This window comes from Semicossyphus pulcher, unplaced genomic scaffold (assembly GCF_022749685.1).
Source record: "Semicossyphus pulcher isolate SPU_LCO1_2020_fin unplaced genomic scaffold, fSemPul1.0.p SCAF_17, whole genome shotgun sequence".
Classification (NCBI taxonomy): domain Eukaryota; kingdom Metazoa; phylum Chordata; class Actinopteri; order Labriformes; family Labridae; genus Semicossyphus; species Semicossyphus pulcher.
In genome coordinates this window covers 7,928,566-7,943,575 of record NW_027211681.1, presented here as the reverse complement: position 1 = coordinate 7,943,575, position 15,010 = coordinate 7,928,566, and the positions used below count along the sequence as shown (strand labels likewise).

General features: G+C 42.2%; 2 protein-coding genes across 2 annotated transcripts in view; both read right to left on the bottom strand.

Annotated features, from left to right (window-relative positions):
* Nucleotides 1–3,168, bottom strand: part of dlc1 (DLC1 Rho GTPase activating protein) — a 73,341-nt gene extending 70,173 nt beyond the window's left edge. Inside the window, exons 1-2 of the mRNA XM_069665332.1 lie at nucleotides 3,102–3,168; nucleotides 2,689–2,802 (exon numbers count right to left, since the gene is read on the bottom strand). Of these exons, the coding sequence (XP_069521433.1) occupies nucleotides 2,689–2,802; nucleotides 3,102–3,140 (153 nt within the window). The 5' untranslated portion in view covers nucleotides 3,141–3,168. The remainder of the gene's footprint in view (nucleotides 1–2,688; nucleotides 2,803–3,101) is intronic.
* A 4,441-nt stretch (nucleotides 3,169–7,609) lies between these two features.
* Nucleotides 7,610–9,547, bottom strand: LOC138594375 (uncharacterized). Its single transcript, XM_069665448.1, has one exon. It carries the CDS (start codon nucleotides 9,545–9,547, stop codon nucleotides 7,610–7,612), a length of 1,938 nt encoding a protein of 645 aa, XP_069521549.1.
* Nucleotides 9,548–15,010: the final 5,463 nt, after the last annotated feature.

The following is a 15,010-nucleotide window of genomic DNA, read 5'->3' as shown; positions in this document are numbered from 1 at the left end:
GCCACGGTGTTCCAAAAGTTAAACGACTTTCAGCTGAGAGTGCTGTGAGCCCAGCGACAAAAAACAGCTGATGCAGAGGGCATTTTTGCGCTCAGGACGCAGAGCACTGAAAAAGTAATTTGACGTTGCCAGCGCAAAGAAACGCTGTTAGTGGACACAGGCCCTTAATTTTGCTTTACTCTTTAGCAAGTATTAGTTGCACGCTAATAATCTATCCATGCCTTTTTCTTGTGGGTCAAGTACAACAAAGTAATTTTAATAGCCTTTATTTTTTTATTTTTTTTGTCTCAAATCTTATCATTTTCTTACGGGCTTAAGGGGGGGTGGGGGGTTGGGTTGACAGATGTGTGATTTTAAATATGTCTTGTAAGCTACTGGATGCCTAAATTTCCCTCTGGATCAATAAAGTACCTACCTACCTACCTACCTACCTACCCACCCACCTATACCCACCTACCCACCTACTAGGACAGGGGAGACTACAACAGTAGAATTGGATATCTATTGGATGGAGGATTTAACCCCTCACTGACCTTCTGCATGCTGATATTTCACTAAGTATCTCATATGAAGTATCGAGGTTGAGTAATAGGCCCACATACTGCTACTCCTTTTATCTGGACTGCTCGAGCCTCCTTGCATAAATCACAGGAGTGTGTACAGTAGCAATTTCTGTGTTGATTTTTCCTTTTAAGCAGGTTGCACTCACCATTCACTTGCTAAAAAGATATATGTTGTTTGCTCTCCAGTGTAAACTAGCAAATACCTTCCTGATGAGATAGATGTCAAGGCGTGTTTAAGACAACACATGCAAGTGCTAATAAAAAAGGTATGTATCATGGAGTCAGTCTTAGAGAGTTTTAATAGTTTTGGAATTAGCTTTTGACTGAGCCTTTTTTGAACATACTGTATACCCTACAAGGTTTGTTCTCTGACTTTTTTAATGTATTTTTTAACTACATGCAGGTTGAAAAATGTTAAAGAGACATCTTCCAATTGAAATCAATCCAAAAGCCAAGTAATAAAACATGCTTTTCTTTAGCTTTTCAGCCTTTTCAACACTTTGTCGGAGAAAGGGTTTGATTAAACTGAATCACAATTGTTGAGGTTTTGAGGGTTTGTAGTGTATTTGTGCATTTGTTGAATTGAACAAAGTTCTGGTAATTCAAAAACCCCATAAAATCCACAAAAGCTGTCAGTGCTACAGTGTTATGGTTAATACTAAAAGAAGGGGTGAAATTATTGCCTTTTAAACATGAAACATGAAAAGGAAACACAGCTTTGACACTCGCTTGGGGAATTGAGGTAAAATAACGACTCTAAATACTTCCCTCCCTGTTATTTAGAACTGAATTCTATTTTTATATAGTAACAAATGTCCTATTTCTATGCTTGAATACTCTATTATACAGTATCACAGTGACGTCTGTTTGAATGAAAGCTTTAACCTCAACCCTGCTTCTTCCTCACATCTGCTCTGTGTTTACATCATTTAAAGGATTTGTATTGTCTCGCTAAAAAGATTAAGTGGGCGTCACGACTCTCTGAGTTTGAAAGGACCCAGCAGTCCCCTACTACTATTAACCAGTGAGAATCCCCTTCATGAAGTCATCATCTCTTTGGCCTCAATCAATCACTCCGCGGGGCCTCCACTGTAAAAAGCCTCCTATTAGGCGCAGTGAAAGCTCTGTTTACCCAAGCTTAGTGAGTTACCTTGGTGCAGGAATGGAGGTTGTGGAAACAGTTGGCCACAGACATAATACGTCACACATTGTAGAGTATGTAACCCGTGTAATAAATCATCACACGTGAGTGACACATTGGTTACTTTTGAAACAGCATAAGAGTGTTGAAGAGCAACAAGACAAAGCATATCTATGAGGAACTGCGAGAGATAATTCAGGAATGTGAGACGTCCTTTTTCGTCTGACTTGTTCCCTTGTTCAAGCTTGATAACAGGAATGTTTTGCTACAGAAAAATCCTACATTATCAAATGATGCATCACTACATCATAAGATAGAGTGTCTCAAATCAGTTAAAGTATTTTGAAAACACATTATACTTAAAGCGTGCTCAGTCTGCTGGCCACCAGCCGTGTTCACTCTGACCTCATTCTGAAGGCGATAGCAAAGCAAGGCTGACAAAGTCATTAAGTGAGCAAGCAAGGGGGTTTTAAGACGCACGTCTCACTTCAAGCGTGTCCCCCCCCTCCCTCGCTCGCCCCTGCCCTGGCTTTTCACCCTCAGACCCCCCTTCTGACCCCTTTGTTGGGGAAAAGGGGTCTGGATCTTTGGGAGAAGCTAATTATAGAGTTTAACGTCTGCTTGGCTAAGCCCTAAGTGCTGGGGGACATTCCTACAATTGGGAGATTCACTATGAGTGTGTGTGTGAGTTGGAGAAAGGAGGGTGTGTGTGTGTGTGTGTGTGTGTGTGTGTGTGTGTGTGTGTGTGCCGTTTGTGTTTGCTGTTATCATTTAAACTTTTGTACAGCTATGTCCCAAGAGGAGCAAAACTTCTCTGAGCCGTTATTGGACGGTTTGAAAAACGATAAAAATAGTTTGAATAACTTTCATATTTTTTGAATGAAGACGCACAAACCTGCCAATTTCAGTTGAAATAATATACAACAGTCACCTCATGACATCACTGATAAGTATAGTAACGATAGCATAGAGCTCCTGACTTACCCCACTCTTAGGTTTTGCTCCGAGAGCTGGTGTAGGTCCTGATGTGGAGGCAGCAGGAGTGTGTGGTTGCGGAGAGTTTTGTGATGCTGCTGGCGTAGAGCCTGTTTCAAACTCCTGTATAAGACAACAGGAATTACATTGTTTGAAAAGTGCCAATATTTCAAAGTTCATCATCAGAAAAGCAGGCGAACTACATAGTTCATCAGCAGGTTAATGATGCCCAATGTGTTGAGGTATTGCTATGCCACATGTTGGACTCTAGAGGGCAGTTAAGACATCAAATAAAGAATGAATGAAGGTGATTTCTGGATCGATAGGTGGTGATACATTTTTACAATAACCGCTTTAAATAAAGTTTGCAGGAGAGACTGCAGCAAAGCCAGCAGCAGTGATAAAAACATGCAGGTGTGTACCAGGGGTTGTCGTCGATGGAGGGTCGGGGTGCTGTCCATAGAGGAGGTGGTACTGAGGGCATTCTCAATTTCCTGGTCCAGCTGATCCAGCTTCATCAGCAGCAGCACCATCGAGTCCAGACGTGCATGCTCCCGCTGAATAAAGACACGAATCAGAGAAAAAATGACAATTGCACAAAGTTCAGACATGTAGTTAAACAAGCTATTATAGCATGTTATTTTTGACCCCTCAGGGGGGAGATTTGTTTCCATTTCCGCTTGTGAGCGACTGTGACGCAGGAGGTTTGATCCACAGCGTCCGTGAGAAAGTCACTGAAGCCCAAATTACGCCGAATTGAATGTATAGAAAGTGTAAATTAGAACGGCTTTTCCATTTAAGGTAAAAAAGTGCCACATAAAGCAGTCGCCTTACTCCTCAGTTATCTGTAAGATGGGGTTGACGACACGCTGGTGCCACTGGAAATGACAAAGCCAGCCATAATATACTGTAAGGTTAGAACCCATAGAGATCTATATGAGATGTTTCTGATTCACATGGATGGTTTACTCTAAACTGATTATTTTTAAGTGTAACTTCACTAAAATTGCCCCCAAATAATTGAACATATGAAATGTAAAGTTTATTACTGAAGTCTTTCTGTCTTCTGTTGAATGGTGCAGTTATCCATCCAGTAATAAACCAGATAAATCAGTACTTCACATCTTTTTACAGCCCAGTTCAAGCTACATTTTGTTGGGTAACATCAGAGATTGCAGCTTGCCAGAATATATAGTATTTCTCATATATATGGCAAGACAGTTTTGCTTACTAAACCATGTGGGCTCAGTTTCATCAACTGACTTCACAGTATTTTATTCAATATATAAAAAAAATGCTAAAATGAACTTCATCAGTGGTTTTACAGCTTAACATATCATCCTCATATTAAATACCAGTAAAAGTGTTGTTGATTTTTGTAACCATAAATGACACCTAACTTATTTGTGACATCTCCAAAATATAAGTGTCAAACTGGCGTTCTTTCATTGCTTCTTACTCCTCTTTCCTTTGTAACACCAACACTTCCACCCTCTGCTCTCCTGTATCCTTTCTGCACTCTTAATAGTCATGGCTGTTTCCTCTGTTGTTTTCCACGCACCCTGCTCATTTAACGTTTATCCCTTTTCCATCATCTCTGGTCCATTTTGAATCATATGACTTTAAGGAGACAATGTAATCGCCTCAGTCCTCCAATCTGCAGGGCTCAATTATCCGCTCTGTGATAACAAGTCTCACACTGACCTCAGGTGGTGTGTCTCCAGTAAGACAAGCTAAATAACATACAATCCAGCCCTTCTCTACACTCCACCTACCACTCTGTCCTTGTGTGCTATCCCGTAATCCTGTGTTGTTTAATGCAGTATAAGCCTTTGTCTGAAGTTAAACACTTGTAAAATCCCTTTTTGGAGTTCTTAACACAGCGTGTGTTTTCATTTCCTCCTGCCTGTCTTTCATCCCGGCTCCGGGTGTGGCTCTCCGTCTGAGCTGCTCTCCTGAGACGAACCCCAAGAAATTACATCACACGGCTCGCTCATTAGTCCCAAACAAACCTTGTTACAATCTCCGCTAACAGGCCCTGTTAAACACTTTATGAGGGTGATATCATGGGACAAACAGACACTGGGATTCACTGTTTAGTTAAGGTATAGAGGCATGTTAACATTTGCTCTGTCTGTTCTTCGGTGTAATACATTAGGGAACGCTTGCAGGGGGAAGTAGGATGATGTAAACACTTTATACAAATCATAAACATATCCTGTAAAGTGGCCAATATGGCTCCACCCTGTTTTACTTAACTTTACAATGGGTGTGTTGCATTAACAACATTCATAGCTGACTGATGCTAATGTGAGTGAGTTTGACAGGTTTACGGATCTGAGATAGAATCTACATCACGATAAACAAGCTGCAGCTCCAACTGTGCGCCTGGCTCCCAGCTCCATCCCCTAATAACATCTTGAGCCTTGTGCTTACATTTATTTTCCAGTTAGTGCCCAATTAGCCTGTCCAAAGCTGTTCCTATTGGGTTTGCTGAGAGAGCACATAGACACGGAGGGCCATGTGTGTCATGGAAATGTGCCTCACATTGATGCATTCATTGGCATTCCTAGCTGGTGGAGGCGCATATCGCTACGTTCTGTCTGCTTGGCAAAGTATCACAATGAAGCACTGTACGGTGGTAAAACAATGACATCTTTACGAGGCCTTTCTGAATGAACAAAAGCATCTGGCTCGAGATGGCAACAACCACAAAACAGCAGAGTTAAAAAACAAGTGCAGCGCAGAATCAGGGGCCTCGGAGAGGCTACGTTTTTTAAGGGGGCATTCGTGTGGTTTGGGTGTTCTCAGAAGGTTTCTTTTCTCTCTTTCCCATCTTTTGAGGTTTCTGTTACATTCCATTCCACTTCCTGTTTTTTGAGATGGGACACAGTTCCCACACTGTTTGAACTCTTAGACCCCTCCTTCCCCATTCCTAGCTTTCTTTTTCAAACCCCCTCGTACACCCTGTGCCCCGCATCCCATTTCTCAGACCTGTCAATGATACTTTCTGTCCTTTCCTCTGAGCTAAACATTGTGTGTGCATCAAAATGCTCTGCACAGACTGTAAAGTGAGCATAAGACAAACATATATGTAATAGTGTGGACAACAAGGCAGAAAAAGAGTCAGATAGAGCACAGAGCACTACAGCGGCTGGGATGACGTTGCCAGGTTGTCTGCTGTCAGATCAGCGACAGTCGAGCCAGTTTGGCCCTCAGGTCAGGATAAGGCCTTGTTGCTAAAACAAATAAACACAGTAAAACAGCCCAATATCAGGCTAATCTGGAGCCATTATGCAAACCAGATGGGTTCATTTAACAAACTCAAACTGGAAAAACACTGTCCACTAAGAGAAAATAACACCAGTTCAGTCATTTTCTGCAGGATATTCAAGAGCTTTTCTTTATGCTAACTACAGTATTTTTCCTCCCATGGGGGTGATAATGTTAATTTGTACTGTCCCCTTTATATTCTGTTCTAATGACCTTCTGTAAAGCACATTTTCTTAGTAAACTGACTTTATATGTAAATACGCCACATGGTGAAAACCCCATGGTGCAGTCAAAGAGGAGGCAAGTCATCGCCATATGGTGGATGGATTTCCTCGACGCCTTGCACTTTTATGGCTGAGCTTCCCTTTTTGAGTTCCAGGGGCCACTTTTTTTGGATTCTTCAACCAAAGGTTTAAAGTCATGCTAAAATTGAAACTGGAGCCAGTGGTTATAAATGCGGCACTTGTTTTCCATGTCCCCACACTGGACGATGATGTCTCGTTTTTGGCAGCTGATGGAGTGATGTCAACTTTGGTTAGGACAAAGAGTGCCTCCAAAGTGTCTGGGCGAGCGCGGAAATAATGTTGAAATTATTTTGTGAAAATAAATGACACCTCTGGGATTACACAACATCAAACATCGCATCATAACTTTCAAGGCGGATGGATTTATTGCAGAAATGTGGGGTTGGACTGCATTACTGTAATTTCAGTGAAGTGTAACAAATAAACCGGTAGCTTTAATTAGAGCAAGTTAAAAACACAGCCTACAAGTGATCAACCAAACAATACAACTCAGCAATCATAAATAATACGTCGACTGTAACCATTAAGTTTGACAGAGAAACATTAGAAAGATCCCTAATAAATGCTTACCAGGACAAACATAGATATTTACAGCCAGACATGTTTTAAGGCTGTTAATAACACACTGTAATATAGCTTTAAGCATTTGTTTAAACAATTAATCGGCTCAACAGATACTAGATTAATAAACACATACGAAATGTCTGCAGTTTGGAAGCGGGTGATCTTTTTCTAGACGCACGTATCACAAGAATTCAACCTTCAACAATATGGGACTTGTCTAAACAACATGCCTCCTTGATACGCCCTGTGTTGTAAATAATGGATTTCTTGTTGTCATTCCAAACAGGCCGACACTGTAACTACTAACATTGAATAGATGGTGCGTCAGTTCTCAGGATTTATATTTCTTCCAAAGAACCCAAAGCTATGAACTATTCAAAACTATTCATAAGTGTTTAACAGATAACTGGACCTAGCTAGCTAGCAGGCTGTAAGCACCACAACATACAGTATCTGCAGCAGTTAAAGCCAGAGATTACAAGAGCTTCCATGTCCCTCTGTGTTCACAGTCTCCATGCCCTTATAGGACCTTGTTTTGCAACGTGCATTTGAGAAAGAGTAAAACATTTCACAGATCCCCCCCACTCACAGATCTGTAACCATGTGAGAGTGAAGTCATTGTTTTCCAAGGCGCTTGCCAGAGTGTGGGACAAAAATTATTTGTAGGCCAAATATGCCCAGTAAGTGTCTTTGAGATACTGAATTGCCAGGACTATAACAACCACACAGAATCAAGCACCAGTTCAATTAAAACTAATATCAGTTATTATCTTCCAAATCTATATTCATTACATCCTTACCTTTCTCATGCGCACTTTGACCACGCCGTCGTCTTTCTGATCTCCGGGTTCATTCGTTCCATCTAAAACTGGACTGGAAAGTTGTGTGTCACTGCAAATAACAGCTTGTGCCTCCTCATCTGTCTCCTCCATTCTAGAAACAGCGGCTACTGGCCTGTGGTGTTCCCTCTGACCATCTGTCACCTCAGAGGCAGGTGAGTCACTCAAGTAACACCCAGAGGCCTCTTGGTTACCATGGTGTCCCTCTGGTGAGGGCTCATCGATGACCTCTGCAGAGCACGGTAGCAGGTTTTCTAGGTGCTGCTCATGTTTACCACTCGTTTGGGTGTGCTGAACATCTGGACTTTGGGTGAAATCTGAGTTCTTTTGAGGATCCGATGCATGGGTGTCGTCTGGCTCAACGTGGCTTACTTCTGGGATAGGATCCAGTTTTGAGCAGCTATTTTCCAACTGCTGAGCTATGACTTGCTCCTCAGGACAAGCCAAGTCTTTGGACACTAGGATTTCATCAGTGTTTTCTGTTAACTGACTCACGGAGGTTGTCGTTTGCTCACGCAGGTCTGCAGACTGACTCTGTGCTGGGTTTTCTTCTGAATATCCATCATCTAGTTTTGCAGATGGCATATTGTTGTTAGCTGTCAAAGAGCAAAGCTGACCTTGGAGACAAATATCAGATGATGTTGGCCCATTTCTGGCTTCTGTTTTCTCACTGCTTACTGCTTGCGCACTTTCCTCTCCCTTAGGCCTGTCCATCGCTGCCATTTCAACATTATGCTGTTTCACAGATGTCTGGTAGGATTTTTCACAGTCATGAGCCTGATCCAATACCTCAGTGGAGCCATGATGATCCTGCTTTTCATCTTGAATGTCCCTTGAGTCATGTTTAAGTCCTGTATTTTCATTTAGAGTTTCTGGGCCTTTCAATCCATCCAGCTTGTTGGCAGAATCTTTGCTGCAGCTCTCATGCGCTCCTTCTTCAGATACTTTCTTGGCCACTAAAGTTCCAACTGGTTCCACAGTTGTGTTAACCTGTGGCATCACTTCCCCACTCTCCATCATATTACCTGAACTGTGTAGCAGACCAACAGGTAAGGTGAGCCTTGAATCAGCGTGACCGGAGGTGGAAATCGCCTCTTCCTCTACATCTGCGAGGTCAGTTTGAGGTTCCAGTCCAGCAGCTGAGGAGGACTGGTTTAGTGCGGCCTCAGAGATCTCAGGAGGTCTGCTGTAACCCTCTGTATGGCTCTCCTTTGTTTCCTGATGATTTGGAAGTTTGCCAGGCTGGTCACCAGCAGATTCAGACAGTGGAGGCCCATTGTTTGAAGAGATAGAGATGCATTGTTGCTCTTCACAAGAGATATGTGGACTTTTAAAGACACAATCATTATTGCAGATCTCGGGATCACGGATACTCTCTGTGCCAACTTCACCTTCACCATTGATAGGTATCTCACTGAGACTCCTGCTATCAGTTGCAAGAGAAATATTTGCAGTAGACATCCCACTGTTTGAGTTACAGTGAAACTCCCCAGAATTCCTGATGTTTGCGGTTTGGAGATGCTCTAATTCAGAGGCCCTTTGGGGAATGTCAACATCCACCAATTCATGAGAGCCATGAGCTGACTCCTCCTGAAAATCCAGTGGAACTTTTACATTGCTTTCTAATGGTTTTGGTTCATCATTCACAACAGAAGCCGTCACCTCAACTGTGCGAGCCATGTCCTCTGTGGGCATTCGGTGGCAGCCCTCTGGCATGGAGGCGCATCTCGTCCGTCGACCTTGTTTGGAAGCCCCTGCTCCCAACCAAGGCCCTTCGCTGTCCACCCCATGACAGCAGACCAGATCCAAATCGTCATAACTGTACTGTAATCCTGAAGGATGAGTCACATGCTCCTCCCAACTTCTTTTCCGTATGGCTACGGGCATGGTGGAAAGCCAGTGCTATGCCATAGAGCTGCTTTTGACGCCAGGGGAGAAATGGAAAACCGGATCTGCTGCAATCAAGGGGGGAAAAAAACAGGGATAAGAAAGAGCTAGTGTTTCCAAATTATGAGTTAACAGTAACTGAATGTGCAGATGACAGCATGATATGTGATGCTTCACTTTTAAAGTAAACAGTGTGAGAGTAGTGAGTCTAAGTTCAAGAGGGGCGCAATTTTGTTGCATTCACAATTACTTGGAAAGTATAAACTCTTCTGGATTTTTGTAAGATGACAGGATTCCAAGTTCTGCTAATCTAACATGAAGAGATGATATCTTATAAGCAGAGCTGTGCCAGATTACATAGATACATTCAATGTACTCGATATGGAACATTTGCTTTTGCTAAGTGCTAAGGTGCTTCCAGTAAAGCCAACAAAGCTTCCTGGATTCTAATACATCAAGATAATAGTCAAGATAAATGAAGATGCCCCTTCGTTTTCAAGGTGAACTGTAACCAAAACAATTTGTGAAACTTACAACACAAACCTTCGCTTTACATTAACTTCAACTCTGCAAAAACTGGTCTTAAAAAATCAGGGTGTTGGTTAACTGTCATTGTGCATCTACGCACGCACGCACCCACAAAAAACAGAGAATGGTGTAACTAAAGGGAACTAAAATTACAAATGACAGCCAGTTTCCCTGAACAGCTGGGTCTGCACAAGCCAACTTCATCCCATGAATCAAACCAAGCTCTATACCACGCTCTGTTTTTTTGTCCTGTTGTTCTAGGTCAGAATGTACAGAAGTAAAGGAACACATGGATTCTTACAGCAGGATGTACTTGATTCATGCTGTACATCTGCCATAACATTATACAAAACAAATTGTGAGAAGATTAAGTATAAAGAGACGCAGTTGGTAGGATATCCTGGATATATGTCCTGTATTGTACAGTAAGTGACCGGAAATTAGAGACTTACAGAATATTCCAAAACAATTTCTCTATCATTGTTTATATGTTACAGAGGTTAGACAAAAAAAAGCTTCTTCTTGCTTCTTACCTAAAACATCCAACTGTTTTTTAAGAAGTTATAGTATTATTAAAATTTGAGACAGGTGTTCTTCTCTGCACTTTTTCACCTTTTGTTTCCTCAGGAGAAGATCCGGATGGTCCCAACTGTCATCCGCGTCCTCTGGCATGAACTTGCACGCATTTTTTAGTATGCACAGGAGGTTACAAATAAGGTCCCAAAGCAGTTGCTCCTTGTACTCGCCCTCGAACCAACGGCAAAAGTGACACCTCAATGCATTTCAGTTACTTGAGGCTGGAGTAATAATGTTTACTTCTTGTAAATGCTCCAGTGATTTACATGATAATCCAGTAGCTGTATATTCAGTCATTAAACTTCAGTTGACAATCCAACTAATTAAAGTTCCAGTATTTCCTTTGAGATCAGTTATCCAGGAATACGTCACAAGTTGCCTTTCCATTCATCCACCGAAAGCAATGCGTCCATGAAATATGAATCCATCGTTTTCCATGTGACTTGACATACGTGTTGTTTTGTAAGCAGTCCTTAGTCTTGCTTTCTTCAAGCCATTTTCTCGACTCCAGTCAGTGTCTCCGCTGTAAAACTGTCGGAAAGGCAGTGAAGCCTCTGAAGGCAGGCAGAAAGCCGGGGAGCAGTGAGACGTCCAAAGACAACTTCCATCTTGATCACATTAGGGTTTTTGCTGACGCTGAATGCCGAAGGGTCGGGGTGGTGTAAGAGGGGCCGGGTTTTCTTTCCCCCACTCCACCCCTGCTCTCCTCCGTTCTATCCCTTTTCTCATCTGGTCCCCTCCCCACTGGTTTTGACAGGGAGTCTGAGTCACATCCTAGGAGCCCCATCCCCCGTCTCACAACTCACCCAGCACACTATACGCATTTATTCTCCCCTCCCCTCCTCTAATGTACTTTCTCTCCTCGCTGTTTTAGAAACTTCCTCTCCGCTTCTTCTCTTAAATCTTGTCTCTGTCCTCTTCTCAGTGAACTTTTTTCTTCTTTCTGCCTTGGTTTGCTATTTCACTGAGGTGGGCAAGGCTCCCAGCAGTTGGTTTTGATTAGTAACAGACAAGCTGCCTCGCAAGACCTCCTGGCTTTGGGCCAAGACAGATTGCTCTAATGTTTTGGCAGTTATTTCTGAGGCATGCTTTTTTTTTTTTATTAAATTTGTCATCTTGTAACTCTACAAGCATTCTTATCCAAACACTGATACTGAGGAAGAAATAGCAAAGCAAGATATCTTTACAGATAGATTTAAAGAAGAATATCTGGAAAATGTAAACCACTTTTATAAGTATGACAACGGGAACAATGTTAGAAGCAGTCAACTTTATATCTTTGTATCTTTACAGTGGACCTAAGGGGGAAAAAAACTTTAAAAAGGACCAAAATGCCAGTAATTCATTTCCTAATATAGTCATTTGTCAGAAGCACTCAGCGGAAGAAAAGGCAAAGCCGGGGGTATTTATATTTGATGTCACTGAGACAGTTTAAGACAATCTGCCATTTTTTAAATCAGGGGTTGAAAAACAAATAAATCTGCGGTAATATAACTTCTGTCCCCGTCCTCCAGAAAGTTGCGTCATCTAAAACTGTGACCGACTAGGTTGCACAAAAAGAGTAGTATGTCAAAGCCAAACTGGAGTGAAGCCCCCTCCAACGATCCCTGCAGACCCGGCCTCTAACCTCTGGGTCATCCAGATGTGAGGTGAATCTCTGGATGAGTCTTTTCTTAGGGGCCTCGCTGGGAAACTGTACACTGCCATCAATGTTGGCTCTCCGGGGACACAGATGGTCGTCCTCGAGGGGGAAGGATCCAAGTTCAACAAGACTCCTCTGTAGCGTGTCACATGATGCGCTCTGGGGTTACGCTGAGTGCAGTGTAACGAAAGGCAGATCTTTTCGGTCACAGTAGCTTCCATGTGAATATGGCTTGTGATTGAAGTGCTGAGGCCGACACAGAGCATGACTCGGGCCATCCACTCATTACCTCCTGTGGACATCCAACACGGGCCTATAATTTAAAAGACTGAGCCTCCCCCCTGCCTATCCCAGCATCCTGCACGGCCACAGGGCAACTGGTGTACGTCACAATCTGATCCTTCAGTGACACGGTGCGAACACATGTTCAATCAGCAACATGTGTTAGACCAGCTGCATATCAGCAGCATCTCTGTATGCATTCAGAAGTACTGAGCATTGAACAAGTCTAGTTGTTAGCTATGCTGGCTGCTCTGTATGGATGTGCTTTGAAGAAGATGCAAGCATGCGAACATGCTGATGTTTATCGTTTAACATGTGCACCATTTAAGTTCATCATGTTAACATGAAAGTCTGAACCCAGTTTCATGCCAAGCCATCCAATGATTTTCACTCAAAATCAGAAATGACATATTTCAGTATGGACCAAAATAGTGAATAAACAAGGCAAAGTCATGCCACAAGCATCGCTAAGAATGATTCATTATCAGAACTTTCCACTTTACAAATCTACATTTGTGACCATGACTTCATGAAACAACATGAACTGTAATACTCCCTGTCCCTCGATGAAAATATGAGCGGATGTTTGTTCAATCTATTTTGGAAACTTTGTAAATGACTATGTATCGTATATCAGAGTTATTTCAGAGTTTGTGAGTGTTTACTTGCCCTTTAAGAGTCATCATTATGGCCCAGACTGTGTGTAAGTCCCACAACACGGCGGACGAGCATGAATGTTCTCACAGGCATGCAGCATCGTTGGTCATATGTCTGCAGCCATCACATACATGGCTAAGAAAGAGCCATTCATGATTCACCCTATAATCCCCCACTGTTCAACCCGTCAGCTTCTTAAGTGGAGCTGCGAGGGCCCAAAGGAAACAGCCACACATTCCTCACTGATATAGTTTATTATTGGAAAAATAAGCCAGTCTAAATCATGGGCATTTAAGAACACGGGGTGTCTGCCCATGTAGGAAAATGTAGGTGACGCTGGTAGAGAAAAAAAAAAACATGTCCCTCCTATAACTGAGTCATTCGGAGTCCTTGCATATACAAAGACGGCTTTGAGAGGATTTAGTTGCACCCCTTTTTAAGGCTTCCTTAAATAACCACTTTCTACTGTACTTGCCTGGTAGTTATGTGAAGTTGTAATAAGGATCTTGGGTTCATTTACACTGAAAAGAAAACTAAACAAAATGCCAGAATGTCATCTGCAGATCTAAAAATAATATCAACAAACCACACCAAGATCCTTGCAATGCTTTCCTGTCACTTGCCTAGCCCTGTGGTTAACAAGTCTCTTTCAAAAGCCCAGAGTCATGCCTGTTTAAATAACAGCGTTTGAGGCCTGGGTAGGAACTGAAGCAATCACAATATTCCTAAAGGAAACATCCCAATGATGCAACTTACAAAGTCAGCAGAGGGCTGCATTGCTGTCTTAATTAAAAAGCAGTCTTTAATCATCCCTGGATTTGAACTCCCTCTGCTCCTGTGGGTCTATACGCACGGAGACGTCGTGGGAGAATCCGAGGGGGCCTTGGCCACTGATCATGGGTTATAGTGCGACTGTTTCCGTGGGAACAGGAAGTACAAGTTATTGAGGATACAGACCATAACAATCTCCAGGCTAAAATAATCTATCTAATCTTCTTGTGAGAGGATCTGTGTGTGTGTGTGTGTGTGTGTGTGTGTGTGTGTGTGTGTGTGTGTGTGTGTGTGTGTGTGTGTAAGAGGCACGAGAGGACCTTATGTCTGTGTCTGTATGCTGTAGAATATTGTGACATGTCGTTTAGTTTGCAATACAAACTTGTGTTATCAGGTATTTTAAAGTATTAAACACCAAGAAAGTCCCATTACTGTTTATGTTGTCGCATCTTTTAATAATATTGCTTGATAAAAGGAGATGTTGCCCTTTTACTAGTCACTGCTCTCACAACAAACACTAAAATCCTGCATTACACTCACTCCTTCAGCATTTTGCAATCCACTGCTGGATATAAGGTTGTGATTGCATTTTGTGTTGTTTCTTGTAAACAGGATTTGCCATTCATAAATATTTGGATAAGCGCTTAATCAGCTCTTTAGAGACCTTTGATATACAGGCTTATTAGAAAATAGGATATAAATATATATATAGATGGGAAAGGACCCAAAATGAGACACAGAAGCCACTGTAAATCCCATGTATGGAAAGCAGTATGTCTGTAACTGTGATCGAGTCCTGGACAAGAAGACATCAACTAAAACCACACAAAGAAACTGAATGCAATCCCATTATGTCCTTCTAGCTCCTTTGGCTGGCAATGTCTTATTCTGAATTTATCTAGATAGACCTCTAGTCTCTCTTCCTTTTTATAAATGGTATCCTTGAGTTTTGTGTCTTGTTCATGTGTAGTCTATTCTTATTCCAGGTCTTCTTGGTAGATTATTTG

Coding starts and splice junctions, on each gene's coding strand:
- LOC138594375 (XM_069665448.1), bottom strand. CDS start 9,547: ATGCCCGTAGCCATACGGAAAAGAAGTTGGGAGGAGCATGTGACTCAT.